Source organism: Linderina pennispora, assembly GCF_002104995.1.
Source record: "Linderina pennispora strain ATCC 12442 chromosome Unknown DL89scaffold_1, whole genome shotgun sequence".
Taxonomy (NCBI): Eukaryota; Fungi; Kickxellomycota; class Kickxellomycetes; order Kickxellales; family Kickxellaceae; genus Linderina; species Linderina pennispora.
Genome location: NW_024468249.1, coordinates 48156 through 75243, shown reverse-complemented (window position 1 = coordinate 75243; position 27088 = coordinate 48156). Strand labels below are relative to the sequence as shown.

Below are 27088 nucleotides of genomic sequence, written 5' to 3'. Positions count from 1 at the left end.
AGAAATGGTGCTTCTTCATACAACCTACAAGCCGGTTAGACTAACACCTGATGTCTTGGCACCTTGGTGGAATACTGAACAGTGTAGCCTTAGGGTATTGGTACCCTTTCAAAGAACCACACGTAACCTTTACATTCTATTGTTTATTCATACCCACAAAATTGCCTATAGAGAACATATAACTAACAGTCACCATTTTACATATCGACAACAGTATTTGCGATATGTATTAGTCCATTTTTCATACAGCTTTATATCCCACATACAAATGCATGTTTGACCACGACCGATATCTGGATGAGTGGTACACAAAGCTCCGCCGTGACGGACTCCAGCGCGCATATGAAATGGATTCAGACCAAGCTGATGGCGCGAGTAGTGAGGAACACTCTTCAACTGAAAATCCTCCACAGAGCCCCGGCCAGCAGACCACCGACGAGCAGACTACCAACCAGCGAACCACCGACGAGCAGACTACCAACCAGCGAACCACTGACCAGCAAACTACCAACCAGCAGACCAGCCAGGACTGCCAGCACTGGACAAGCCGTGAAGGCAGCAGGGTAGCAATATGGATTGAGAATATACTATTTGGATTTTGAACACTACAAGGCAGTGCGCAAATACAGAACACCTGATTGGAATTTAGGGTGAGCTGTGCAGTAGGTAGTGAGGGCCGCTGGGTGCTCTGTCATGCATACCTAGGACAGCCGCTGCTCCTATTGTGTGTATTGCTGCGCAGTGGCGTTCTACTCTGGCTGTCTCAAGCATGGATTCAGGCAGCTGCTGAACATACTTGTGGTCTCAGATCAGTTAAATTATCTGGAAGCACCATTCTACAGCATGTGGGGTTGGCTGATTCTGACAAAGGAGCTGGCCGCAGTATGCAAGTGCAAAAAGGTCGCGTCACCTTGAGGCTGCAACCAAAGGCATGAGGATCAGCCGGTTTGGGGGTAGGGGGTTTCTTGTGGTGATAAAGTCCTGGCCGCTTTTAATAGCAACGAATTGTGCTGCGGTCCTCGAGAGGGTGCTGCAAGGAACAGTATAAAAGCGCCTCTGTTCTTTACTGTCAGACTGTTAACCAACAAGGGAACCACCACTTTCTGCATCATGGATATCGCTACACTCTTTGGCGTCAAGGGCAAGACAATTGTAATCACAGGGCGGGTCGTCAGGAATCGGGCTCTATATGGCTGAGGGACTGGTGGCCAACGGGGCCAACGTCTACATCACCAGCCGCCAGGAGAAGTACCTGAAGGACGAGTCGGAGCGGCTGACAGCAGAAGGTCCTGGAACCTGCAGCTACGTTGTGTGCGATCTAGTTGATTACGAGCAGGTGCAGGCGCTGGCAACCAAAATGGCCGAGCTTGCACCTGGCGGAATCGACGTCCTGGTGAACAACGCGGGGCGGATACACGAATGGCGACATTGAGACGATGCCTGACCAGGGATTCGGTAACGACCTTCTGCTGAATCTGCAGCGGCCGTTCACGGTCACACAGGCGCTGCTGCCGCTGCTGAAGAAGACGGCCAGCGCAGAGAATCCAGCGCGGGTCATCAACGTGGCAAGCATCTCAGGCAACCATGTGCTGCTCGGCACCACGTACTCGTACAATGCGTCCAAGGCCGGGCTAATCCACCTGACAAGCGACATGGCGTACAAGCTGGCGGCAGACCACATCAACGTCAACAGCATCTCGCCGGGCATGTTCCCGTCGCGCATGCTGCGCGAGCCACCAGCCGACGCAAACCCGCTGCCAAACAAGGTACAGGACTACTGGAAGAACAACACGCTGACGATCCAGGAGATGGTGCCGCTGGGCCGTACAGGCAGCGAGCAGGATATTGCAGGCGCGATCATTTACCTTGGCGTCTCGGGCCAGCGCATACGTGTCGGGGATCAACCTGGTTGGTGGATGGCGGGTACCTGAGCAAGCCAATTTAAGGTGGTAATAAAACTGGGGCTGTCCCCTTCCTTCAATTGAAATAGCGGCTGCTAATAATGTTCGTGCGTGTAGTTGTACATAGCACTGCAGCTGCGGCCCTCGACCATGGTCGCATGCTATGCAGTGCTGAGTGGACTTTCTCAAGCACATGTGCCTGAAGCTGGCAAGAGCTGGCACATGTTGCGCGTCATTGCCGCTTGTCTGCTACTGGCACACGCCATCATTCATGGAAACTGCGGCCGGCTGCTTTTCAGTTGAGATAGAGCGGCACGGAGGCGGCCACGCATCGGTGGCGCCTGAACAACTATGTTGAATACACATTTCAGAAGCGGCTAATCAGAGCTTGGAAAGCATCATAGCGCAGAGGAAGCGCGCAGGGCTCATAACCCTGAGGTCCCAAGATCGAAACTTGGTGATGCTAAGCACTCTTTTTGCTCTGGCGCCGAGGCCTGCGGATCGAATCCTGGCCAGTGTTTTTGTCGTCGGTTTTCTCTTCCTTCTTTTTTTCTTTTTCTTTTTCTGTTTCGTTTAGCCTGGGCTGGAGCAGCCACTACAGGTGGGACCAGGCTGTTTATTCTTTCGCCTGGCTCCTTTTCAGCTGCGCGCATTGTTGCCAGGACGCAGTGGCGGCGCCATCTTTCTTTTTCTGTTTCGCAAGGACCAGTGGCGGATAATGCAATAGCAGTCTGCGTTTGTCTGGAAAATGGCCGCAACCTGTGCTCTACTACTACAGTTGCTGCTGCTGCTGCTGCTGCTGCTGCTGTTGTCACCGCTGCTGTCGCTGTTGCTGCTCCTACCTGTGCGTGAATCCAGCCCAAGCCCAAGCACAATGCCATCAAAGGAAAATCGGACACTTATTATCAGGCAAGAAGGGGACCTGCTGTTTGCAATGCTGTTTTGTTGGAGCGACTGCTTTTGGCGTGCGGTGCTGGGAGTGCAGAAAGCAAACGCGGTCTCAATTGTGCATTCAGTGACGACATGCGGTCCAGATGACCCAGCGGGAATACGAGAGAGGCGTGAAAAATAAGCGCTCCAGGTCTAATATGCAGACCAAGGAACACATCAGCCTCTCGTAGCGGATAGATAAATTGCATATAAAATGGTAATATTCTAAGGATTTTTCATCCAAATGGTCTTCCTTACAAGCGAATATAGCTCTTTACTCTAGTCCCCTTTGCACACCACCCGTCCCCTTCTACCACTTTATTCGCGGTTAACTCTACTCTAAACCCCTGATTCCCCCTTCACCATGCGTACCATTGCTCTCATTTCCCTTGTTGCTGCAATCTCATCCGCTGCCCCGCTTGCTGTGCGGCAGGTTGTAGGTGGCCTTGATGGTGCACAGCTTGCCAACGGCCCGTCTGCCATCGACAACACGCTGCTCAACAATGGCGCGTTTCAAAGAGGGTTCGGTCGATTCTGACCTGTCCTTCGACGGCGCTTTGATTGACGGTGCCTGTCGGCAACTCTATTATCACCGATTCGACCAACGTGGATGTTCACGACAACAACTTTATAAACCCGATTGTGAACGCAGCTACCGGCGGTGATGGACCTACAGCTGTCGGCAATGGTAACTTTGTGCTGCCGGTGAATAATGGTGGATCCAATGGGATCCATCCTCAAGCGCCAGGTCGTTGGCGGCAACGGTGATGCCCAGCTCGCCAATGGCCCCAGTGCGATCAACAGCCAGACTGTCAACAAGGGTGCAATGGACGAGGGCGTAGTCAAGGACACAACCTCGTTTGACGGTGCTGCCATCATCAACCCTGTCGGCAACACCATGGAGTCGGACACTACCAACGTTGTTTTGCACGACAACAACATCGTGAACCCTGAGATCAATGTGGCTACTGGCGACCACCACGGCCCCACCATCGTCGGTGACCGTAACACAGTTGAGGACATCAACTCCGGACCTGGGTTTGGCGGCATTGTATTTGATGTCCCCGTGTTTGATGGGCTCTTGTGGAAGCGTCAGCAGTTGGCCAATGCTCCCTTCGGCAATCAACGATCCGACGGTCAACCAGGGGTGTGCTGACTGAGGGCTCGACAGACTCGGGTACATCCTTCGATGGCGCTTATATCCCGAACGCCTGTTGGCAACTCGCTGACTGATGTCTCAGAAAACACCGAAATTGCCGGCAATGAGTTTGTTGACCCGACTTTCAACTCTGTTTCTGGAAACAATGGACCGGCACTGGCTGGCGACAACAACATCTTCATTCCCATCAACAACGAGGGCATGATTGTCAATCTGGATGGGAGCTTCGCAGCTCAGCAGGCTGCCAACCAGCAGGCTATCATCGACCGTTTCACACACCATGGGCTTTTCTAAGCGCAACGTGCTTGCAACTTGATAGCTACCGATTCCCATTTATTTTAGATAGCAATACATATGCTGGTCATGCTTGTTGTGGCTTGAAGGTCAGTGCTGGGGGAAGCCAGCATGCGTCAGTATGCCCAGTACACCGGCATCCTCAACCAGGTGCATCTCTTCCTTGGTTTTGCAGAGCAGCAGACCAGCGAACCCAAGGGAGTTGATTCCAATCCCGCTCCACGCGTTCTGGTGCCTCGGAAACAGCATCAATGCATGTTTTGTCATGACCATATTGTAAGAGGCGTCGTTAGAATATTGCGCCTGTCAGAGCCGCCAGTGCCCGCGCATACGCATCCTCAACAGATTTCGGGTCTAGCGGCGTATTGAGGCGTACACCGTAGTGCACAAACGGAAGCTTTTGCGACACCGCCACTGCCGCTCCCGGTGGCGCATCGCTAAGCCATAGCTCCATCACAGGCGGGTCGCTCATACTGTCGGGCATCGGTAATACCTGCAGATGCTTGTGCGGCTGGCTGGCCCCCGACTCCTCGCCGGCGTTATAGAACACGATCTGTGGGCAAGACATGTCCTCAAGAACGCCGATGGCGGCGGTAAAATCGTGCGTGGTCAGGGGCTCGCCTTGCTGAGCAAACTCTGCAGTGGTAATCAGCAGGTGGTTAGGCACAATGCAATACTTGTTGAGCAACAGCTGGTGGTGGGTGGCGGCGAGCGTTTTGACGTGCAGGTTGGCATCGAAGGGCAGGAACGGGTTGACAAAGGTCTTGCTTTGCTGCTTTTCCTTGGGCTTGCTGCTGGGCTTCTTGGCGAGCGCGGGCACGTAGCGGATCTCAAAAGCTATGTTGCTTTCATGCTTGTAGGTGATCTCGGAGTTAGTGAACAGCAGGCTGCCGTTGGCCACGGCGCTGGCGTAGCGGTCATGCACTAATGTATCCAGCGCGGTTAGTGGTTTGGCCATTGTTGAAGCGAGTCGCAATCTGAGGTTGATTCATGTATATGCAGCATAAGTGCAGTTTTTCTTTCCAGAAACAGAGGCGATTGACTCAATGGTGCGGTTCAGGTACATGTATTATAGGGCAGTAATCAGAAGCTCATGGTACGGCGCTCCTCGCTGCTCTGCTTCGCTAGCTCGATGATGCGGATGACACTGACAGCCTGTTCGGGCGTGACAATAAGCTGCTCATCCCCGCGGATAGCCGCAGCGACATTGTTGTAGTACGCAGCATAGTTGCCGTCGAGGGTCGCAACCTGGCCGCGCACGTTGATCTTGGGCAGCACCTCTGAGTCCAGGGTACCAAACTCGTTGTCCTTGCCATATGCAGTATCACGTGGAGTCAAACCGTCCTTGAGCTGCTGCTCCTGCACGTCAAGACCAAACTTGGTGAAGGTGCCACGGGTGCCGAGGACAGTGAATCTTGGCGGCTTGTCGCGCACCAGCATGCCGGCCCGGCAGACTGCCTTGAAATTGAGACTTGGGTAGTCCAGGACGACCAGGAAGGAATCGTCAGGGGCGCCATCTATCTGGCGCTCGTTGCGCACATTGCCAGTGACAAACTCGGGTGGGCCATACAGATCGACGATCTGGTCAAACAAGTGCGCACCCAGGTCGTACAACACACCGGAGCCGGGGAAGCTGGCGACCTCACGCCACGCGTTCGGCTTCTTGTATGTGCGGAACCGGTCGAACCGGCTCTCAATCTCGACCACGTCGCCCAGCGCCTTCTCCAACAGCAGCTGCTTAACAGTCAAAAAGTCGCCGTCCCAGCGGCGGTTCTGGAACACGCTCAGCACTTTGCCAGTCTTCTTGGCTACAGCGGCCAGCTCACGCGCCTCAGTCTCAGTCACTGCGAAGGGCTTCTCGACCACGCAGTGCTTGCCGGACTCAAGGATCTGTTTGGCGTAAGGGACGTGCGTATCGTTGGGCGTGGTCACAATAACCAGCTCGATATCGGAGATAGCCAGCAGCTCGTCAATGCTGCGCACGACTCGCACATGTGGATACTTGGCCTGGCTCTTTGCGCCGTGCCGCTCGACGACTGCAGCCAGCTCATAGCTGTCGTTGGAGTCAATCAGCGGGCAGTGGAACACCTGCGCCGACATGCCAAAACCAATAACGCCAACCTTGATCATATTGCGTGCTTATTGCTGCTAGTTGATAGTGGTGAGAAAATGGAGAATCAAGAACTTGGGTTCTAAGAAGGATAGCTCGTGGTCCAGACAATGGCGAGCAGTGTTTGATTTATACCCCGGACTGCAGACGATATCGCGTGCTAGGCGGCCAGATGCAAATCCAACAAAAATATTGGTGCGTTTGCTGAATAATGCAGTCTTTTTTGTTGTTTGGATCAGGGGAACGGCGGATTCCCGCAGTCCTCGGGTGATATAACCGAATGACATCGCCGGCGGTCCTCACGGCGAAGTTTGCAAATGATAAGGCACCAACCACAGCCAAGTGCCAATCGGTAGGCGTGCCTTGGATGTTTTTGCCTCCAACCAACACAGCTGCAGAGCTGTCTGGGGTGTTCAGCTCGGCTCGGGCGGCTCTGGGAGTCGGTGCAGTAGATGACTTGCGATTTGGTTCTGTCTTCATGGCTGGGAAACTGCCACGGCTGCTCTCACAGCAAGTTCCAGGCTTGTAAGCATGCATGCTATTGTTCGGTTATTAGCACACGTAATGGTAGACGTAATGTGGCATTGTGTACCACCCAGCTAAACGACAAAAAAAATAAGGCAGGGTGATGCAGTTTAGCTCAGGTCGAAATGGCCAGGGGAAATTCTAAACCCATTCCCACAGTGAACTCTAGACCTGCACTCGTATGTATCATTGTTCGTGTGCTAAAGCATATAATGGTAGGCGTAGCATATCCATCGCTCCTAAAGTATACAGTATAATAGATCTTCGGTGTGCATTTCTCGGTCAAACGAGCATAATATGGCAATATATCGTTTTGTCCAGTCCCGATGGCCGAAGTATTCCCACAAGCACTCACAGTGAGCTCCAGGCCTACATTCGTATGTATCATTGTTTATACACTAGCACACATAATGGTAGACGTAATGTCTTTGCCTCTCACAGTACAAATTACGTAGTAAGGTTTATTGTGTAGAGCACAACCAAACAGGTACAAACAAGCGAGCGCCTAGTGAATAGACATCCTTGCTTCTCGTATACTTTCTGTAGCTGATTGCTGATGTATCTCTCTCACCAATGTACGTGTAAGAGTTCTATAAAGGGCAAAGCTGCCGCCGCACTTCAAAACACCCAAATCATCCTTCTGAGCAAATCATACCATCAAAGCACAAGCAACAAAGACAACCTACCAACTCATCCAACTTCTTACCAATGCTGACCATCGCTTCCATCTTGTCATCGGACTGCTAACAAGTCCATTCTGATCACCGGGTGCGACACCTTCTGCGGGTACTCGATCGCGCTGGAGATGCTTCGCCACAAGGGCAAGACCTTCAGCGATGTGTACGTGACGTGCTACAAGGAAACGCAGCTGGTTCAAGTGCTGAAGAATAAGGGCGCTGTGGCCATCTGCTTGGCTGCTACCGGACCGCAACGCCATTATGTCGGCGTACCGCAAGGCAACTATTGTCGTCGTGGTGCCGCCCGTCACCGACGAGCAGTTCATGAATGGAGGCACTGAGGTCATGGTGGATATGGCCGGTGAGGCCGATGTCTCGGGCATGATCGTGTGCACCAAGCTGGACATGGAGAAGCTCCAGGAGCTTCCGTCGCTGAAGCATCTCAAGGCGTACGAGGACGCGTATGAGCGCACCAAGGGCAGGGTCAAGTATGCCTCGCTGGTGCGCTTGCCTGTGCACATGGGCCTGCTGTGGCTGATTCGCCAGCAGATCGCCATGGAGAACAAGATCAGGCTGCCTGTCAACCCTGATGCCAAGTTCACGGCAGTTGCCGATGCTGATGGCGGCCGCGCGCTATACAACATGATGATTGACGAAAAGATCAAGCCTGGCATGTATGATGTCACCGGCACTGAGCTTCTGACCTTCAACCAGGTTGCGCAAATTGCCTGCAAGGTGTTTGGTAAGGATGTCAAGTTCGAGAAGAACGGCAGGCAGGAGCTGACCGAGTACCTGCGTCAGCATGGTGATGTCAACGACAATGAGGTTGCGTTGGTCATCGACATTCTGGAGGCCGTGTCGCGCGGCTGGCTGTCGGTTAAGACTGACACTCTCAAGCGCATGCTGGGCAGGGAGCCCATGACATTCAACTCGTATCTCGAGCACAATGCCGATGGACTTCCAGCCCAAGGCCGACTCCGACTAAGCCGGTGTGTCCCTTACCCTATGCCTAGCTTTCATGCCGGGATCCTGTAGCCCTCTTGCTCACTCTGGTGTAGTAGTGTCTACTTTCTCAGTCCACAATGCAGATTCTTATGACGGAGCTCATTTGTTGGTCTCCCGAAATCTTCTCGGCTGTCTCTCGTACCTCTCTCGTGATGGGTCAGCCATGCAGGTGAGTGACGAAAGCAGCCTGGCAAAAAGGCAGCGCCACAAAAAGCAAGCCTGCAAGCGCGCTCCCCATCGCTGGCCCAGCACGCGCCAGGCCAAACACCACACCAACCCTCCCTCCGACCAGCATACCTACTTTAAAAGGAGCCCGCGGAGCCCCGACGCTCCTCAGCCTTCACTGAAAAGCAGAATAAATTGGTCGTCCTTCACCTCTTGGTCAATAGCAGAAATTAGTTTTCGGCGGTTATTTGTAGTTTCTCGTTTCTTCTACGCAGCACCTCTTTGCTCCATCAGCCAAAACAGACATACTTTCCGGGTTGTGCATCAAAGATCTTCTCTCCTCCACTCCTTCCCCCAAACACAATCCCAAACACAGATTTCCACCTTGCCAGCTCTCTTTCTTTATTTCTGCCACGTCTCTTTTGCTCTTTAGTACCACCAGCAACACAGCCAGCCCCGCGCACCCGCAGCAGCAACCAGGACTCTGAAATCAGCAAAAAAAGACTCAACACAAAAAACATGAGCCGGATTCAGCAACAGGAAGCGTATCTTGCCCGTGAGCTCGACGCTGAGCGCACCCGGGTCAAGCGTCTCGAGGCGGAGAACGCGCAGCTGCTGGCCCATCTCCAGTCGCTGCACATTGGCAGTCGGCCTGCTGCATCGTCGGCAGGAAACAGCAAGGTAAGGCCCCGCAAGTGAGCGCGCTGCACTATTGTTCGGATTATCTTCGACTATTCCGTCGACCCTCCCTTTCTTGCTTTCCTGCCCCAAAGTGGAATCTCCAGCAATGAAGCAGGCTGCTTTGGACTCCGGTTTTTTCTTCAAAGCTCTTTGATTCTCGAACAGCACAATTACACGCAGCAAGCGTCGCGGCTTTGATTGTGCGCCAGCATTTCATAGATGGCGGAAAGCAACAACCCAGCGCCAGACGAGGGGCCTCTATCCATTCAAAGTCTACTATTGCTAACTCTCGGAGAACAAGAAGAAACAGCAGCGGTAAATCGAAAACAACGCCTCCGCCTTCCCCCCGGGGAGCAAAGACTTTGTTACTACCTTGGTTTTGGTCTGCAACGTCATCAGCCAGATTCTAAAACACACACACCCAGTATCTTTAATAGGCCGACGAACCGCCTACGGAGTTTGAGGCGGAGCATATCGCCAACAACGCAGTGGAGCGCACCAGCAGCGTCGAGAGCGACTTTGCGCAAACATCAACCATCCCGATCAAGAATGCATCTGCAGGGTCAAAGCCCGGCAAGGGCACGCGGTCGCGGTCGCACAGCCGGCACTCGGGCAAGTTCCACACGCTCAGTGGATATCCGATCACACACCAGACCAGCACGGGGCCGATGATGTCTGGCAGCAACTCGAGCGAGGCGACAATAGCCTGAGCTGCAGCAGCGGCTCGAGAGCATGGCGCGCGAGAAGGCGAGTCCTGGAGACGGCGATGGAGCAGGAGCAGGAGCGGATGTTTAACCAGGGGCGGCGGCTCAGCGGCAGCATCAGCCCGGGCGGGCCGTTTGTGGCGAGCACTGGGGTTCCGGGGGCAGTGTCGCCGCGGTGGGCGCACTCGCGGTCGTCGTCTGTGTCGTCATTCGGCAACGGCAGCGTGGCATCGGTAGGGATCACGGAGACGCTGAAGGCAGGACGTGAACTCGCTGCGGCTGCGGCTGGCGGACTGCGAGCGCGAGCTGGTGTCGTGCTACAGCCAGAGCCAGATCTACAAGAAGGAGCTGGTGGCGCTGCGGCAGCGGCTGGGCATGAGCGTGGACGACCTGTACCTGGACGACCCGGTGCCCATGGCACTGAAGAGCACGTATGCCGAGGGCGGGTCGGCGCGGCCGCGACGCTCGCAGTCGGTCAGCTCGAGCTCATCGACGGGCACGACGCCGCAGCTGGCCAGGCGCGGCTCCGGCCACCACATGGGCGAGTATTTTGGCATGCTGCCCAGTGTTCCGCGGCGGGCGGCGCAGCGGCCGCGCAGCGTGCTGCTGTCGCCCAGGCGCTCGATGGAGGACCACCAGAGCGCGGCTGCCACGTTCAGTGCGGCCGACCAGGCGTCGCTGTTTGCATTCAAGTCGGGAACCACACATCGTGCCACGCGCAATATCAAGTGAGGCTGTAGTAATATTGTCAGGTGTGGAATACAGCAGTCGTCATGGGCATCTTCGGAAGCGGGGCGGTAAAAACAGCACAGGGGTGGGACTAGTTTTTGGCACTACTGGCACTATTTGTTGCTCTTCTTTGTCTGATCTCTTCAAGTTTAATTGACACATGGGGTGACATCTGCATTTTTAAAGCGCAATCCACGAGCCGCCACACACACAAAGAATATCGAACCTCCGGATCCAGCCGACCTCGGCCTGGCCGGGCTTCGCATTGTCGCTCAGGGCAGCACCGTGCGGATGCAGGCCCATGACAGCGGCAGCCAGCGGGGCCACGGGCTCGGGCAGATCGTCCTCGTGGACGCGGCGGGTAATGTGGCCGCATCTCAGGCACATCTTGACTGGAGCATTAGCCGGTAGCAGGGTCTTCTGGACAACATCGACCTGGTCAGCACCAGTAGCTTGCGGCAATGCATTCTGGCGCAGCACGCCCGAATGCACCTGGGCGGTCATTCTCCAGGCCCATTTCAGCAGCAATCTGGCCGGCAAGACCCGGCGTGCTGGCGACCTCAACAACCATGCCTTCGGAGCGCGACCAGTCAATACAGTAGGCAAAGGGCTCGTCGGTGGTCTGCGATGCCAGCGAGAACGCATGCTGCGCCAGCAGCGTCGGGATGTGCAGCGTCGGGTCGCGCGGCGTGCTGACGAACTGCCAGCCGGAGCTGCGCTCTTCGGGCGCCGTGCTCGAGTAGTGCGGCACAAAATGCTGCACGCGGCCGCCCGAGCGACGCATCACCGGCTCGCTGGCAATCGACAGACTGCCGGTACGCGGCGTCATTGCCGGCGAATGCGTGGCCACGGAGCTGGCGCGCGTCCGCGACGACCGCGGAGTCGGCGCCGAGTCCAGCGTCGCCAGGTCTGCGTAGACCGACGCGGCTGAATCAGCAAACAGAGGCATGGTGTAGTTGCTCTCGATGGCCAGCTCCGCCAGCGCCGACGGGCGCATCACGTGAAGCAACATCCGAAAAGTCCGGCACCCGCGTCGTAATCCGCACCGGCGCCCCGGGCACAGCCAGCGGCTCCGCGGGGGCTTCGCTGGGGTCGTAGAAAATGAACCCTGGGTCGTCAATGTCAAACAGCACATTGTCCTCGTCCAGCGCGCGCTCGAACTCGCTCTTCTCTTGCTCCCAGGCCGCCAGCTCTGCCGCCGGAACCAGCGCGTCAGGCGGGCCCGGCGACTGAGACCGGTAGACGCACGCGCCAGGGCGTCTCGAACACGGAAGGTGTTGTCGGACAGGCCAGGGATGGTGGCACGACACGTGACAATGCTCATCCACCGCGTGTCGTGCAGCACCAATGCATTGGGCACCGCCAGCTTGCGCTTGTGCGAGCTCGGCTCGTCGCCACCGCCCAGAATGAAACTGCGCAAACGCAGCGGCCACGCGCGGCAGGTACTTGCGAGCCGGCTCGGCAATGGTAGGAGGACGTCAATAGGACAGTCTGCGACTCCACCGACAGGCACTCGGCGTCGTCCGCATACATGTCCTGCACCTCGCCCAGAAACAGCGCCATCTCATCCATGCCCATGGGCAAGGTACTCCAGCGCATGCACCAGCTGCCGCGCAGTGGCCACCACCATGTCCTTGGCCTGCAGGATGCCTTGGTACGCGGGCATATTGGCCGCATTAGGCGGTAGCCCAGAGATAACGCCCACGCGCCACACAAGATCCGCCCGCAGCTGCCGCACAAACAGCATCAGCGTGCGCATGGCGTCCAGCGTCGGGCGGTGGAACAGCAGCGCAACACGGTTCGGGATACGGCCGACTGAGCCACGAGCTGCGTCCAGCTCGCTGAGCCGCCGCAGCGCTCCAGTGTTGTCGGCACACCGCACATGCAGATACAGGTACGTGTCGCGCACCAGAGCGGCAAACAGGTCGATGCACCAGAAGGCCAGCGCGGCGGTCGGCTGGAACGACCGGCGCCAGGAGGCCGAGAATGCATCCAGCGCCGCGTGGTTCGGCGGGCCATTCAGGGCGGCATGGCTCTGGATCACGTGGTCGTGCAGCGACGTCACCCGTGCATCCACCACCGACGCTATGTGCAACACCAGCCCCAGCGACGCAGCCTGGATCCCGTGCTGCGCCAGGAAGTGGATCTGCATGATGGCGCCCAGCAGCCGCCGCACAAACGGCGTCGTCGCCAGCTGCGGGTCCAGCTCCAGCCGCACAATTCCCAGCGCACTGGCTAGCAGCGAGCATGCGCGGCACAGCGCCTGCGCCAGCGTGCGAGACATGGGGATCGTCAGCGGGTCGTCCTCATCCTCCACTGCCTCCTCTTTGTCGCTGTCTTCTCGGGAACGCTTGCGCGGCGTGGCTGGCACTGGCTGGTTCTCCTCAGACGCTGCCATGTTGGCCAGGATGGCCACCAGGTCTGTCGGGTCCTCCTTGTTTAGCACGCGCACTGCCAGCAGATCGCCGCAGTATGCATGCACATGGCTGGCCACTGCCCCGTTGCCCGCCTTATGCTCGCTGAAGAACGGCGTCCACCCGAGCCGGAACCGCACATGGCCCTGGTTCCACGCACACTCGACTGCAGCGCCAGGCTTCCCGCGGCCCAGCTCGATCACACGCGGCCGCACTGCCAACTGGAAATACGCAGTGTAGTGCGGGCTCAGCACTCCGCCCACCACCCACTCGCGCGGCTTGGGTACCGGCGCCACGCACTGGTCGAAGCGCTCGGCTCCGTCCGCACCGGCCTTGTAGTTGCGTAGCATCTCAACCCGCCCGTTGCCCCACGTGAGCATCAGCGCCCGGTAGTCCTTGTCGCTGGGCGCCGCAAACAGATACCGCAGCTGCTGCCGCTCGGCCCGGTTTGCAATCACCGATAGAAGCAGCCCGCGTCGCACCTCGGTCCACACGTGCGCGAGCCGCAGCGGTGGTGGCCGGTTCAGTCGGTCCGTCAGCGATTTGTGCGTGTGCCGGGCGCCCTCGAGCCGCCACACCTGCATGTGTGTGGTGAAGCTGTCGTGCGTGGCCTCGCCACTATGCGCAGCCATGCGGCTCTGTGTCACAAACAGCAACGGGAAGTAATACTCCTCGCCCAGAATGTTCTTCTCCACCAGTCGCACCTCCGGGTTCAGCGCTGTGATCAGCTTCAGGTGCGTGACCCGCGGTCGCTCCTCCTCCCCCTCCCCCTTCTCCTCGTCATGGCTGCCGGCCAGCGTGATCGGCTGCACCACCAGCGGCGTTGCAAAAAGCCGCGGGCTGTAGTCCGACACAAACTCAATCTGCACCTGGTACACCTCCACCGTCGGTGCCACCAGCCGCCCGTCCTGCTTCAGCTCTTCGTCCACCGCTCCTGGTTCGTGCGGGTATTGCACAGGTGCTGCACCGGCTCGGTGGACCGCCAGGTAGATCCACTTCTTTGACACAAGCATCATGTCTGCATGCGTGATCAGGCCCTGCGGGATGTTGCTCCACGGGTCGCCGCGCACCTTCGGTTCCTCTCCGCGCGCCCACTGGTCGCGGCGCCGCGGCTGCAGCGGAGCCACCACACGCGTCCACTTCTCATCGCGTTGGTACACGAGTACCAGCTGGCCATCGGCTGTCAGTACCACCAGCGCATACTCGCCCTGCGTGTTGCGCGGCCCAAAGAACGGCAGCCGGCGCACGTAAATATCCGAGTCCACGTCCCACTTCGACTCGGTTGCTGCGCTGCTAGCACTCGACACAGGCACCTGGTGTGACGACATCGACGCCAGATCCGTGGTGCTGGCGGCGGTCTTTGTGGCGGCGGTCTTCCGGCTGATGCCATACTTGCGGTGGTCCGACAGCCACAAGCACGCAATCACCGGATGGTCAAAGTCCACGTGGTACACCGATTTCCACGAGTTCAGCTCGGCCTCCACCACAAAGATTTCAAACCGCCCGGCGCGGTCACCGGCCGCCAGCATGCGGCAGTCAGCACTCCACGCACACCGCGGCGCCGAAGCCACACGCATCTTCTCACCGACGCCCACCGATCCGGCGCCTGAATGCCAGCCGGACAGCGCCGACACATTGACGGTATTGCATGGCCACTGCGCCTTGGCGCCGCCCGGCTGCACCACCGGGTCCACCAACCGGTCCATGTTTGCCTGCGACACCTGCTCGTCCCACTGCTGCCGCATCCGCAGGTCGCACAGCGGCAGAAGCGACGGTCGGATCGCTGTGTGCTGCGGCGTCACGTCCCATGCTGGCGGCGGGTGCACGTGCAGACGGTACAGGTGGATCGCCGAGGACGGCGGCCGCCGCTGCTCCACCGCACGCATACTGTCGCTGGCTGTCATGCTTGACACATCCGCCACGTCACGCTGTGCTAGCCGCCGCGACGCCGCCGCCGCCACCTCCAGCTGCGGCCACGCCACCGCCACAATGTTCAGCGACGACCACTCGGCGTTTGTCGGTGCCACGCCGTGACACAGCGACCGGAACGCACCCTCCAGCCCTGTCAGCGGCTCAAAGCCCTTGGGCGGTGCTATCAGCTCTGGGCACACCACCTCCACCGACTCTGTCAAGAACTGCTCCTCCTCCTCCTCCTCCTCCTCTGCCTCCTCTGTCGCCTGCTTGTCGCTGGTCTCAGCTGCTGGCTCAACCATCTCGACATCCTCCTTCTCTGTCTTGTCCTCGGCCTTGACGACGGCCGACGGCCCAGCAGCTGCCGGGTCCACTGCAGGTTTTACCATGGTCACCGATCCCGCCGCAGCCGCTCGCACTGTCTGTGCCACCGGCCGTGGCGCACCGCCTGCCGGTCTCGGACTCGCTGCCGGCCTCACCACACTGCTTGGCGGGCCAGGCGACAGCGTCTGCGGGGCATTGGCAATCGGCGACCGGACACCTGCCGGTGGCCCGCCGGGCCGCACCACCGGCCGCATATTCGGCCTGGGCATTGGCCGTGCCGGCGTCGGCGACCTGACTGGTGCTGGCGCACCCGCCTGCACCGGTCGCATCATCGGCGGCCGCGGACGCTGAATTGGCCGTGCTCCTGGCCGTAGCGCCGCCGGGTTCGTCGGCGAGGTCGCCGGTCGCATTGGCGAACGTACTGCCATGCCCGGCCGCGGCCGCACTGCCGCTGCCTGTGCTGCCGGTCGCACTGCCGCCGGGCGCATCTGCGGTGCTGGTGCCGTCGGCGAGCTGGTGGCCGGTCGCACGGCTGGACGCGGCTTGGGCGCTGTGCTAACAGCCGGTGTCTGGCCTGGTGCCAGTGGTCGGGCGGGTGGCCGCACAGCTGGGCGCTGTGCCGGTGACACTGGAGGGTTGGCTGGCCGCACAGCTGTTGGCGGCGGCCCGCGGACCACGGGCTGTAGGCCGCCATCAGGTGGTCTGCTGCCTGCCGCTACTGGTGATCCTGCCACCCCCGCTGCGCTGACCTGAGGCGACCCGGCCACCTTTGCCCCATCTGCGCTCTCGCCGCTGACCACTACGGTCGCTGTCGGCACTGGACTTGACAGCGGATTGCCACTGGAGGTGCTCACCGGCACTGCTGATTTCGACACTGCCGCAATTGAGCCGCTGACCTGGCTCAGCAAATTCGCCATGGTCTCGTCGAACTCTATGCTCGACAGGCTCTGCAGGTTCTGCAGGTTCAGCGCATCGATATTAAAATCCAGCCCAAGCCCTGTCGATGCTACGGGCTGGCTGGTCAGAGGCAGGCTGCCGAGGGAACTCAAATCGAACGGGAGCCCGCCCAATTGGCTGCTCTCGCCACCTGTGGTTGCTGGCGCTGCACTGCTGCCTGGCGCCGACGCACTGCCGTCGTTGCTGCTACCCCCTCCTCCCTCTGCTGCATCCTTGGTCCAACTAGTGCTGAATTGTTCCATGCTCTACGCAAAACTCGCCGAGAGGATTGCGAATAATATTAGTAGTTAGGTTGGGAATTAAAAAATGCAGTGGGAAAGAAAACAAGAAAGATGCAAGGGCCTATTTGCTCAGCTTTTTGTTGGTTCTCCTTTGCTGCTATTTTCTTTCCGCTTCATAGCCTGGATTCCAACAACAAATCACTTCAAAATGGCGCTTTCAGAAACGACAATCGAGGAGCTTGAGACGCGCCATCGCAAAGAGACGAAGGAGCTGACCTCCAAGGTCATGTCGCTAAAAAAGTCCATACCCAAGGGGGACAAGCGCAAGAAGAAGGAAGTCACTGCTGAAATCGCTGTGCTCGAAGCTCAGCTCGCCGAGCGCCATGACGCCGAGCTCGCCGAGCTCAAGCAAGCACTGGCTGCCGCCCCCACAACAGACGAGGTCACTGAGGCCCTGGCCGACACCACCATCGACAGCGCTGTGCCAATCGGCGGCATGTACGGCGCGCAGCCCGCACGCCCGAATGGCAAAAAGAACAAGGCGAAGCAGCGCCAGCAAAAGCGCCAGGAGGAGATGCGGCGGATGCAGGAGGAGGCCGAGCGGGAGGCCGAGGGCCAGGTCGACCTGGGCCAGGTCGAGAGTGCGGCCATTGACAAGCTGGCTGAGCGCGATTGCCTGCTGGTGCACCAGATCAAGGCTGACGGCCACTGCCTGTACTCGGCCTTTGCCGACCAGCTCAACACCTACCATAATGCGGACGCCCTGGACTACGCCGATATGCGCGAAAAGGCCGCTCAGTATATGCGCAGCCACCGCGACGACTTTCTGCCGTTCATGGCGCGCGACGACGGCGACATGTTCAGTGAGATGGACTTTGAGGAGTACTGTGACAAGATCGAAAAGACCGCCGAGTGGGGTGGCCAGCAGGAAATCACTGCGCTGGCCCACGCCCTGGAGGTCCCTGTGCATGTCTACCAGATGGGAGCCCCCGTGCTCAAGATCGGCGACGAGCTGTACCAGCCCAAGAGCCCGGTGACGCTGTCGTACCATCGCCACGCCTACGGCCTTGGCGAACACTACAACTCGCTGCGCAAAAACTAGCCTTTGATTGGGGGGTTAAACCAAAATAAACGCTGTGATCTGCTGGTCTGATTAACTCCCGCTTGTCAAAGCTGACTGCGCAGCCAGCGGCTGCATTTTCTTTCTTTCACTTCTTGCCTTTCATATTTCTCCCACCGAACTCATACTGATACGATGCCGCCAAAGAAAGGATCCCATTCCAGCGACGAAGCCACGACCATCTACGACTACCTGGTACGTAGCAATCGGCCATACAGCGCCAATGACATTTCGAGCCAGCTCCATGGCCTGGTGTCACCGGCCGGTGCCAAAAAGATCCTGAACGAGCTGGCCGATGACAACAGAATCCAGCGGAAAGTAAACGGCAAGCAGCTGGTATTCTTCGCCATCCAGACCGATATTGACGTGCCCAGTGTCGAGGAAGCCGAAGAAGAGCAAGAGCAGATCCGGCAGCTTGAGGAGCAGCTCGCCGAGCGCAAGGAGCACAGCAAGGCGTTGGGCGGCAAGCTCCACGCCCTCAACAATGCGCTAACCGACGATCAGATGCGCGAGCGCATTGCGCAATTGACACAGGAGGCGATCGAAAACGAGCGCCGGCTGGAGAGTCTGCGCAAAGGCGAGGTGATTTCGCCCGAAGAGAAGGAAAAGATCGAAAAGGCACACGCAAACATGGTCAAGCACTGGGCCAAGCGCAAGCGCTTGTTCAAGAACATCGAGAACACCATCGCTGAGGGGTACCCGGGCAAGATGAAGGATCTATTTGCTGAGCTTGGCATCGAGACCGACGAGGATGTGGGCGCTGACGTGAACATCCTCAGAGCGTAAGATTTCCGGGTCCGATCTGGGTTGCACAGAACGATAGGTTCCTGAGTTTGCAAACGGATCGCAGATCTTGCGCAATCAGGGCTGCACGGGATTCGTCTATCACCCTCGTCTGCGTGAGCGCTCTTTTCTCCCGGAATTCGCCATCGCTGCCGGCAATGCGTTTCCACTAGCGCCCATTGTAGATCCTAGTGTGATTTCACTAGTATTTTTTCTGACGAGAATCCTAGCGCCATTTGACGTGTGAAATATGCATAGTCGGACATTGCTTGCTGATGCCCATGTATATGATTATCGCTACCTTGAGCGCGTTGCCTTCGAAAACACGGCGCGGTCAATCCTCGAGTTTTTATGGCTAGGGCACTCTTGGGCTCGTACTACGCTCGCTGCCTCTCTCCAATCCAAGTTTCCTCATAAAGAGCCCCCGGGCCATTGGGGTTGCCACGAATGTAAACGATGTTCATTTCGCAGGCCCAAAAAAGTGATGTTGGCGGTTAGACCCACTACGCTCTTTTTGCCTGCAACCGTGTTCTGGCGAATAGTCGCCATGAGCCATGGCGCAATTGCTGAGTAATATATTGCCATCGCAGATGTCTGGCACCATGTAGAGCTGAATCGCAGCTATCGACAGAAAGCTTTGAGTGCATTCTCTGCGAGCACCATGGGGTATTCTCAGATTGGCCACCCATGTATAAATGACCCCGCCCCCTCCCTACTTTTGCGCTCCAAATCTCTACAGCCCTAGCAAGCCACCTCCTTTACTGCCTCTCCTTTTGTACATTTATATTTCTCGCATCTAGTACTTGCCTAATAATGTTTACCTCCGTCGACGAGAAGGCGGATGCAAAGCAAGATCTGTCGGCGTTGCCGGCGGTATCCGCATCAGACTCTGACTCGAGTATCGAAAACAAGAACACCGCCGCATTTGAGGACTCGCCCATCGAGGAGGTCCGGGCAGCCGTCCTGCCTAGCGACGACACATCCATTCCCTCCACCACATTCCGGTCCCTGGTTCTGGGTGTAGTCTTCACGCTGGTTTTGAGCTTTGTCAACCAGTTCTTCTGGTTCCGTGCCCAGCCGTTGACCGTTGGCATTCTGGTTGTCCAGCTCGTCACATTCCCCATCGGCAAGTTCATGGCACGCATCATTCCCAACAAGACTGTCGGGTTCGGAAGGCTGAGGTTCTCGCTCAACCCTGGCGACTTCTCCGTCAAGGAGCACGTGCTGCTGACAATCATGGCCAACTCGGCAGCAACTACCGCCATGGGAATCGATATTATTGTTATCATGCGCACCAAATTCGAGCTCGGGTTTGGCTGGGGAGGCGATTTCTTGCTGGTCATTTCGTCGCAGATCCTCGGGTACTCGTTTCGCTGGCCTTCTCAGACGGTTCCTGGTTACACCCAGCTCCATGGTCTGGCCCGTCAACCTTGTCAATGCGACCTTGTTCAACACGCTGCACGGCCGTAAGCCGCCATCGGTTCAGGATGCCGAGAACGAGGGCAGCGAGCAGGAGCATGCGTCCTTCTGGGGCCGGCTGACCCGCGGCAAGTTCTTCCTGCTCGTGTTTGCATGCTCGTTCGTCTACTACTGGCTGCCTGGGTACATCTTCCCTCTGCTAGGTCAGCATCAGCTGGGTCTGCTGGATCAACAAGAAGAACGTGACCGTGTCGCAAATTGGATCGGGCCTGCATGGACTGGGTATCGGGTCGTTTGCGCTCGACTGGAACACGGTGGTCAGCTTTCTTGCCCACACCGCTCAGCATCCCCGTATGGGCCCACTTGAACATGCTTGTCGGCTTCGTGCTCTTCATCTGGATCCTTGTCCCCGCCTTCTACTGGACCGGCACCTTCCACGCCAAGTACTTCCCGATCTACAACACTAAGCTCTATGACTCGAATGGCAGCCGCTACGACCTCGATAGAGTCCTTATCAAGGGCACCAACATGCTGAACCGCGATGCCTACAACGAATACTCGCCGGTCTACCAGACCGTTTTCTTTGCGTTGTGCTATGGCCAGGGTTTGGCCACATTGGGCGCTATTATCTCACACACCATCCTGTACCACGGCAAGGATATTGTCCAGCGCTTCAAGGATGCCCGCAGCAGCATCGACGACGTGCATGCCCGTCTGATGCGCGCCTACCCCGAGGTTCCCTGACTGGTGGTACGCTGTGCTGTTTGTCGTTGCCTTCGCCATGGCCATGGTCACCATCACGTGCTTCCCCTCTGACACCCCATGGTGGGGCATGATCCTGGCGCTGGTGCTGGCCATAGGCTTTACGCTGCCGCTGGGTTTGATCATGGCCGTCACGTCCCAGACACCATCGATCTCGATGATCGCCGAGTGGGTCATGGGAGCCATCCTGCCGGGCCGGCCTGTCGCCAATCCTGATATTCAAGAACTTCAGCACTGTCATCTGCCAGCAGGCCCTGGGATTGACGCAGGATCTCAAGCTTGGCCACTACATGAAGATCCCGCCACGCGAGCTGTTCGCGTTCCAGATCGTTGGGACGCTGCTCGCCGGCATCGTCAACCTGGCCACCACCAACTACCTGTTCGACAACATCAAGGAATGTGTGCACGGAAGAAGGCTACCCATGGACCTGCCCGAACGCATCGACGTGGGGTGCCGGCTCGGTGATCTGGGGTGTGGTTGGACCCAAGGAGTACTTCAGCAAGCACTCGGTCTACCACTCTGTGCCGTACTTTTTGCTGATCGGATTCCTGCTTCCTATCCCTGTCTACTTTGTGTACCGCTGGAAGCCCCAGTCGTGGATCAGGCACGTTCACATTCCTGTCATGATGCTCGGTCCCGGGCCCTACCCGCCTGCGCCCACCTCCGAGCTGCCCACCTGGGTCGCCATTGGCCTCGTCTTCAACGGCATCATCAAGCGCTATCGCAACCGCTGGTGGCGCAAGTTCAACTACGTATTGTCGGCCGGTCTCGACTCTGGCGTGGCGATTGCGGCGCTTGTTATCTTCTTTGCGCTGCAGAACCAGGAAACCCACTTCCCGAATTGGTGGGGCAACCCCGCAGACGGTCCCGTAGACCAGTGCCCGCTGGCCACTGTGGCGGTCCAGGGCGCCTTGGCGTACCAGGGCTAAAAATAGCGCTCCGTGTGGTCCGGCGGATTCTCTTGCTCCTTTTAGAGTTCTGGTTGTTAGCATCCTTCGTGCGGCCGCACAAATGATATTTTGGCATAGTCTAGAAGGTGGCGGCGACCTAGGCGGTCCCGCAATAGCTGGAGCACCGCCAGCCGAATTGGCGCAATACACAGGAATCAGCGCCGAGTACAGCCTGTTCCTCATGCACAAACGAGGATCTGCCTCCGCAGGAAATTTGTGCCTAACTGAGAACCTCCTTTTCGAAGGCTTTGGTGTGCCGATCGCTCCTTTCACAAACGGAGGCAGGTGTTCGCACAAAAAGCGCGCACACACCAACACGCCCACATCTGCGCAAGCCATCTTCCATGAAGGCTGCTGTGGGGACGGCAGGCGGAGAGGCTGAGAGCACGCTGGCAGACGGTGTCCATCCGCCTGACATGCATGAGTGTGCGACGATTTGCAAGGCACCCACCGAAGCTGCTGATGAACAATGGGCATCACTCGGCAAAAGAGCACCTTGGCACAATAGCAAATCGGAACGTGAATAAACGAATCGAGTTCCACGCTCGGCTCCTAGAAAGAGCTGCAGCGCTCCTCCTCCTTCGTGCAAAGGGAAGGTGGAAACACAGTGATGAAGCGAACCACGGCATGGTCGGGAAAAAACAACAAAGCGCCACAGCGATGCGTTTTCCACCCTCCACCGGTCCTTTTCCATTGCCCATTTTATGAACTCGCGGCACTGCCTTCGCGAACAATACGGGCCTCCAACGCGTGACAGAGTTTCTCGGAACAGCTCCGAAGAAAAAGCTTTTTTGCATTGATTTGCCGGCCCTTGAGCCCAAACATTTCTGCCAAAAATTGCACATGATTTGCAGCAATAAAAAAGCGAGAACCCGCTTTACATCAATAACCCGCCCCTCAGCTCTCCAGAAAGTCATATAAAGGGCATCCGAATTCGCCCTTCATTCTCGCTTTCTGACTAGCCGTCTCAGAACTCCTTACTCCACGCACACCCCCTTTCTACCTGTCCACCTACAACAACCACCTCTAATTGCATTTAAGACCGACTCCCCCTGCACCTTCCCTCGGGGTTTCAGCACATACATTTTTCTTTCGGCTTCTACATCTCATTGCCCATTCTCGCCGCTAGCCCTCCTACGACATCGCCCTCATTAAATTCTCGCCTCCTGATAATGGATATCTACAAGCTCATCACCCTGAACCAGCCCTTTGCTACGTTCCCTCAGGCGCTCTACCGGTAAGTGCCTGGATGGGCACGCTGCACCATCACATAGCCTGTGTATTTTCCATCCTCTAAAGCAACTCCCCTTGTTAGGATTCTCGAGGAAGGCCACTCGTGGATAGAGTGGAACCCTGATGGCACGAAAATCCGCTACAACGACCCAGAGCGACTGATGCGCGAGCTGCAGGCCCTAGGGTTCAAGGCGCAGGACTCGGCGTCCCTGAGCAAAAACTTCAACGTAAGCACCATTCTACACCTCCCCGCCACAGTTTCCTGGTATCCTAAAACAGTCCTATATTAATTGCCCAATTTCTGCTTCTCATTTGTCACGATAGGACTACGGTTTCAAGCGCCTCAGCGATGCCCGCAAGTCCCGGTACGACCCCTACCGCACCTCGTGGACTGTATTTGCCCATGCAAGCTTCATCCGCCATGACCGCGAAAAGTGCAATTCGATCCAAAGACGCCGTGCCCACCGCCAGCGCTCGCACCACAAAAAATCCTCGCCAATGTCGGACGAGCTGATCTGGTGAGGCTCGCCATCTGCTTTCAGAGCCATGGCCAGCTCTGGCTCAGTCCCCTGCACCACTTTCTCCCCACCAACTAAAACACTTGCACCCCTTGTATAAAGCACTGCACCCATCTAGTATTCTTTTCTTCTTGTTCATAAACCCCCAGCCTTCAAACAATAAAAATTCAGCCTTTTCGTTTCGCATCTCCTAACCACGCACCTGTATTTTCAAGGCCCGACGCATACAGCAGCCTTCCACAAAATAGATGTGCAATCTGGCAACCCGTCCTTTAATGTTCGCCGCATATCCCCTAGCAACCACTGGGTTCTGCTCAAAGCCAGCTGTATCCACAGGATACCAGCAGCGCCAACTTTATTCAAGACGTCCTTTGTAGCGCTGCAATCTCAATGATGATTCGGAAACCCAAACATTCCTTGTCCTTTTTCCTCTTCCTTTCGGAGCTAAGCCTCCATTTCATTCATCACTTTATTTTCATTAACCATTATATGTATTGATGTTTTACTTGTGGAATTGTCTCATCACATCCGTTTTGGTGTCTTTGGCAGGGGGTCCTATTTGGACACTGGACCGAACGCCAACATAATGGACACATTTTCCAAATTCGCCATTGGCAGCAAAGAACTATTGCCAGTAGCTTTTTGCAGGCAATGCTGAGTGGCCATTTTCGTGGGACTTGTCAGTGGCACCACCAATCCTTTGATTGGAATCCTCGACACTCTTGATACCAGGAATCTTCAAGAACCACGCCTACTTTTGCCAGCAACCCACCACTTGCACAACAGCCTGCAGCCCCTTATGAGCAACCGCCATGTTAGCATCTGCACATGCATTCATATACACCTATTTGGCATGGCTGAACGAGCATTTATTAGCACTCTATGCACTCATCATAATGCTCCAAACACTCAACCACGACCCTGGTCCCTGGATGGCCAATAAAGTTGGCAAACATGGGAAGGTTCTCTTTGCTGACCCTTAGCTTCAGCAACGAGGGCAACCTTTGCGCAAACCGCTCCAGCAGCATATAGTCCTTCATAATCCATCGATACGTAACACCGAGCGTGAGCTCCTGGATGCTGCTGCTGAACATCTTCGACCGCGCTGTTATCGACGCATTCAAGAATGTGGACCTGTAGGCAAACGGCCGCCGCGACTCGCACCATAGGCCAAGGTGCCACAGCCGTGGAAGTCTGGCCAGCAACGCTTGGAACTCAACAAGCCGGATCCGGTCGAGTGTCAAGAACAGATACCGAAGATTCGGCCACTCCATGACCCTTGTGAAGTTCGCTAGCGACGCATTAATACTTAGTCGTGCTACAGAGATTGGCGACCTCACCGACACAACCCGCTGGAAGGCATCACTAGCGATGCCAGCGCCATTCTTGGTGACAACCATGCTGATTCTGTCGGCCGACCGGATTACCTGAGGATCGATGGAGCCTAGCTGCACGGGCCCGTCGATGCACTGCAAAATCCTAATAGGGGAGTTTTGGAACAACTGGTAAAAGTCAGAATACACCTTTGCCGAGTTCTCCACGCGCAGGACCATGAGGCTAGGAAACTGAATATTTAAACCATCCACAGAAACGAGCTGCTTCTTGGGTGTGCCGTCCTCATATTGGATATCGAGTTTCCTCAGATTCGTGAAGTGTATGGCACCCTGGGCATCGGCATCAAAGTAATCCCAGACAGGATCCCGGTTAAAGTTTCGGATCTTTAGATATGTTAGCTGGCTTGATGGAAACAGGGGCTGTCGGGGTGCATAGTTTAATATGAGCGAATCGACATCAATTTTAGATAGGCTTTTGGAGAAAGCAGTGATGCTCTGGATAGGGGACCAGCTATGCAGCGAAAGAGAGTGCAGTTTCGGTGCGTAGGACTGCTGAACCAGCTCACGCAGGCCAACGAACAGGTCGTTCCCAGTACTGTCTCCAAAATCAATCTCGGTGATACCGCTTGCGACTTTGGTTATGTATTCACAGATCGGTTCCTCAGATCTGATCTGCATGTCTGGGCTGTCGTAGAACGACCCCATGAACGTCAGCGCATGCAAATTTTCCCACCTGCCTCTGCTAAATCCAGTCTGCTCCAGAATCCCAAGCACACTTGATACTGGTGAGCAGCTGTCGCCGATAATTCTGAGCTCTACTGTGCACTCGGCCATGGTGTTGTGCAGTATGTAAGGGATATTGGACGACCAACTATGTTTTCCTAGACCAGAAACCTGAACATGGCTTGGGTGCGCAGTACCACCCATATGTGTATAGCACTTTTGTGTCTCAGCAGCAACAAATGCCACTCGGGACAGCAGCGGGTTTAGACACAACCTCCACCGCCGACACACTGCACCAAAAACCAACGCGTTCCGAAAGCCTTCCAATAGCTGACCCTCGGTCTAAGAGCCCATCGCACAAGATCTGCAGAATTCTTGACAATGTATCTGCGCCGATAATACCGTTAATGCTGGTAACTGTGAGGGCCATATAAAGGTCGTCAAAGTAGTAATATTCAGATAAAAGTGCGGGGTTTGCAAAAGCAGAAGCACAGTTCGCATATTTCGAGCAACAGACGAGTGCCATTTGCTGGAATACCTGTGCTTGGTATGCGGGCTAGGTCATGGGACATTCCTCCATTGAAGCAAGCAGAACGTGCGGGTCGGGGTGGTTCCTATGCAAGTCACAAGTACGCAGCACTAGCCTGTAGTTCCGCCTTGGTATATGGCAGCGCGCAGGGTAAGGGGGTGCAAGGGATTGCACTTGGTTCCTCTGATGACAAGGTGGGGCTCGCAATTGATGTGCTGCATGCCGTTGCAGTATAGTGTACCAAAAGCCGACATGCTGAGTTCACTCTCGGCAATTCTGTGCATGAGCTGCGAAATTGTGCATTCACGATGTTCCGGGTTTAGAGTTTTCGAGTGCCAAAAGTTAACAGTCAAAGCTACCACTGGGATTTGCTGCACACTAAAGTCGAATATATTTCTGCTTGGTACCTGAAGAAAAAATTTGTGCCTATTATAGTCACTAGATAGTTCCAAACATGCATTCGCAACTGGATAGCACAGGGAACTGAATGCATAACGAATGGATGTGGCATAGCTACTACCTGCACGACAAGGTATTATATAGGCTCTCCACTACTGCATAGGAACAGGGTGCGTCTTGGACCTCAATTGTGATGTAGATTAGAAGGCTGTATACCCAGAGATTAGCAACTATTCTAGAAATACTGCCAAGAGTTTATATCTAAAGATGTATCGCAAAATGATTTAAGCATCACCTTTATGCATGAGCATTCAGTTAGACTATAAGAGAAGTGTCAAATACTGGCAACAAACACATACTCGGCAACCCAACCAAATAGCGTCAGCAACTATTTAACCAATATATTCCAAGACAATTTCAAAATGACTACCACCTCTATCTCTGTCGCCATTCTTGTTGCTCTGGCCGCACTTGCGCCATCTGCCAGCACTACAGCCGCTCCTCGGCCTGAGCTTACCTGTCGCCAGTTCTATGGTGCCTGGTATTGGTATCCTGGATATGCAACCAGCTTTGGTTTCCCGGGAGTGACCTCTGTCGTAGTATTTCCAGC

At 56.3% G+C, this 27088-nt stretch overlaps 12 protein-coding genes and 1 non-coding gene across 13 annotated transcripts; 8 read left to right on the top strand and 5 right to left on the bottom strand.

Moving 5' to 3' along the window:
- Nucleotides 1-141: 141 nt before the first annotated feature.
- On the bottom strand, nt 142-607 carry DL89DRAFT_637 (uncharacterized protein; the record flags this gene model as incomplete). The annotated part of the gene is made up of 1 exon (XM_040891908.1): nt 142-607. A coding segment is annotated over one exon (366 nt), but the record flags the coding sequence as incomplete, so codon positions are not given.
- A 503-nt stretch (nt 608-1110) lies between these two features.
- DL89DRAFT_289333 (NAD(P)-binding protein) lies at nt 1111-4284 on the top strand (the record flags this gene model as incomplete). The annotated part of the gene is made up of 8 exons (XM_040889944.1): nt 1111-1167; nt 1199-1393; nt 1434-1892; nt 3265-3358; nt 3484-3536; nt 3574-3929; nt 3977-4008; nt 4073-4284. The coding sequence occupies 8 exons, from the start codon at nt 1111-1113 to the stop codon at nt 4282-4284; spliced, it is 1458 nt and encodes a 485-aa protein (XP_040746778.1).
- DL89DRAFT_t16 lies at nt 2296-2367 on the top strand. Its single transcript has one exon. It is a non-coding gene; the product is annotated as a tRNA-Met (tRNA).
- Nucleotides 4285-4573: 289 nt separating the features above from the next.
- On the bottom strand, nt 4574-5242 carry DL89DRAFT_253531 (uncharacterized protein; the record flags this gene model as incomplete). The annotated part of the gene is made up of 1 exon (XM_040885190.1): nt 4574-5242. One exon carries the CDS (start codon nt 5240-5242, stop codon nt 4574-4576), a length of 669 nt encoding a protein of 222 aa, XP_040746777.1.
- A 42-nt stretch (nt 5243-5284) lies between these two features.
- Nucleotides 5285-6544, bottom strand: DL89DRAFT_512 (NAD(P)-binding protein). Its single transcript, XM_040891745.1, has one exon. The coding sequence runs from the start codon at nt 6412-6414 to the stop codon at nt 5368-5370; it is 1047 nt and encodes a 348-aa protein (XP_040746776.1). The 5' UTR covers nt 6415-6544; the 3' UTR covers nt 5285-5367.
- A 130-nt stretch (nt 6545-6674) lies between these two features.
- Nucleotides 6675-8631, top strand: DL89DRAFT_289330 (uncharacterized protein; the record flags this gene model as incomplete). Its single annotated transcript, XM_040889943.1, has 3 exons — nt 6675-6833; nt 7671-7817; nt 7876-8631. The coding sequence occupies 3 exons, from the start codon at nt 6675-6677 to the stop codon at nt 8629-8631; spliced, it is 1062 nt and encodes a 353-aa protein (XP_040746775.1).
- Nucleotides 8632-9285: 654 nt separating this feature from the next.
- Nucleotides 9286-11096, top strand: DL89DRAFT_319350 (uncharacterized protein; the record flags this gene model as incomplete). The annotated part of the gene is made up of 4 exons (XM_040891122.1): nt 9286-9447; nt 9906-10120; nt 10177-10384; nt 10413-11096. The coding sequence occupies 4 exons, from the start codon at nt 9286-9288 to the stop codon at nt 10881-10883; spliced, it is 1056 nt and encodes a 351-aa protein (XP_040746774.1). The 3' UTR covers nt 10884-11096.
- Nucleotides 11061-16728, bottom strand: DL89DRAFT_319349 (uncharacterized protein; the record flags this gene model as incomplete). Its single annotated transcript, XM_040891121.1, has 7 exons — nt 11061-11332; nt 11373-11853; nt 11891-12109; nt 12148-12262; nt 12294-12337; nt 12369-12443; nt 12484-16728. 7 exons carry the CDS (start codon nt 16726-16728, stop codon nt 11061-11063), a joined length of 5451 nt encoding a protein of 1816 aa, XP_040746773.1.
- A 187-nt stretch (nt 16729-16915) lies between these two features.
- DL89DRAFT_219856 (OTU-domain-containing protein) lies at nt 16916-17809 on the top strand (the record flags this gene model as incomplete). Its single annotated transcript, XM_040884417.1, has 2 exons — nt 16916-17149; nt 17249-17809. 2 exons carry the CDS (start codon nt 16916-16918, stop codon nt 17807-17809), a joined length of 795 nt encoding a protein of 264 aa, XP_040746772.1.
- A 153-nt stretch (nt 17810-17962) lies between these two features.
- Nucleotides 17963-18613, top strand: DL89DRAFT_219348 (TBPIP-domain-containing protein; the record flags this gene model as incomplete). Its single annotated transcript, XM_040884385.1, has 1 exon — nt 17963-18613. The coding sequence occupies one exon, from the start codon at nt 17963-17965 to the stop codon at nt 18611-18613; it is 651 nt and encodes a 216-aa protein (XP_040746771.1).
- An 810-nt stretch (nt 18614-19423) lies between these two features.
- DL89DRAFT_273490 (OPT superfamily oligopeptide transporter) lies at nt 19424-21721 on the top strand (the record flags this gene model as incomplete). The annotated part of the gene is made up of 8 exons (XM_040889070.1): nt 19424-19483; nt 19541-19971; nt 19997-20212; nt 20238-20311; nt 20352-20673; nt 20765-20993; nt 21016-21110; nt 21187-21721. 8 exons carry the CDS (start codon nt 19424-19426, stop codon nt 21719-21721), a joined length of 1962 nt encoding a protein of 653 aa, XP_040746770.1.
- Nucleotides 21722-22914: 1193 nt separating this feature from the next.
- On the top strand, nt 22915-23497 carry DL89DRAFT_319344 (uncharacterized protein; the record flags this gene model as incomplete). Its single annotated transcript, XM_040891120.1, has 3 exons — nt 22915-22979; nt 23058-23202; nt 23300-23497. 3 exons carry the CDS (start codon nt 22915-22917, stop codon nt 23495-23497), a joined length of 408 nt encoding a protein of 135 aa, XP_040746769.1.
- A 497-nt stretch (nt 23498-23994) lies between these two features.
- DL89DRAFT_263609 (uncharacterized protein) lies at nt 23995-26033 on the bottom strand. The gene is made up of 7 exons (XM_040885903.1): nt 25886-26033; nt 25017-25824; nt 24793-24995; nt 24552-24771; nt 24487-24527; nt 24448-24465; nt 23995-24414 (listed from the first exon to the last, which is right to left on the bottom strand). The coding sequence occupies exons 1-7, from the start codon at nt 25978-25980 to the stop codon at nt 24366-24368; spliced, it is 1434 nt and encodes a 477-aa protein (XP_040746768.1). The 5' UTR covers nt 25981-26033; the 3' UTR covers nt 23995-24365.
- Nucleotides 26034-27088: the final 1055 nt, after the last annotated feature.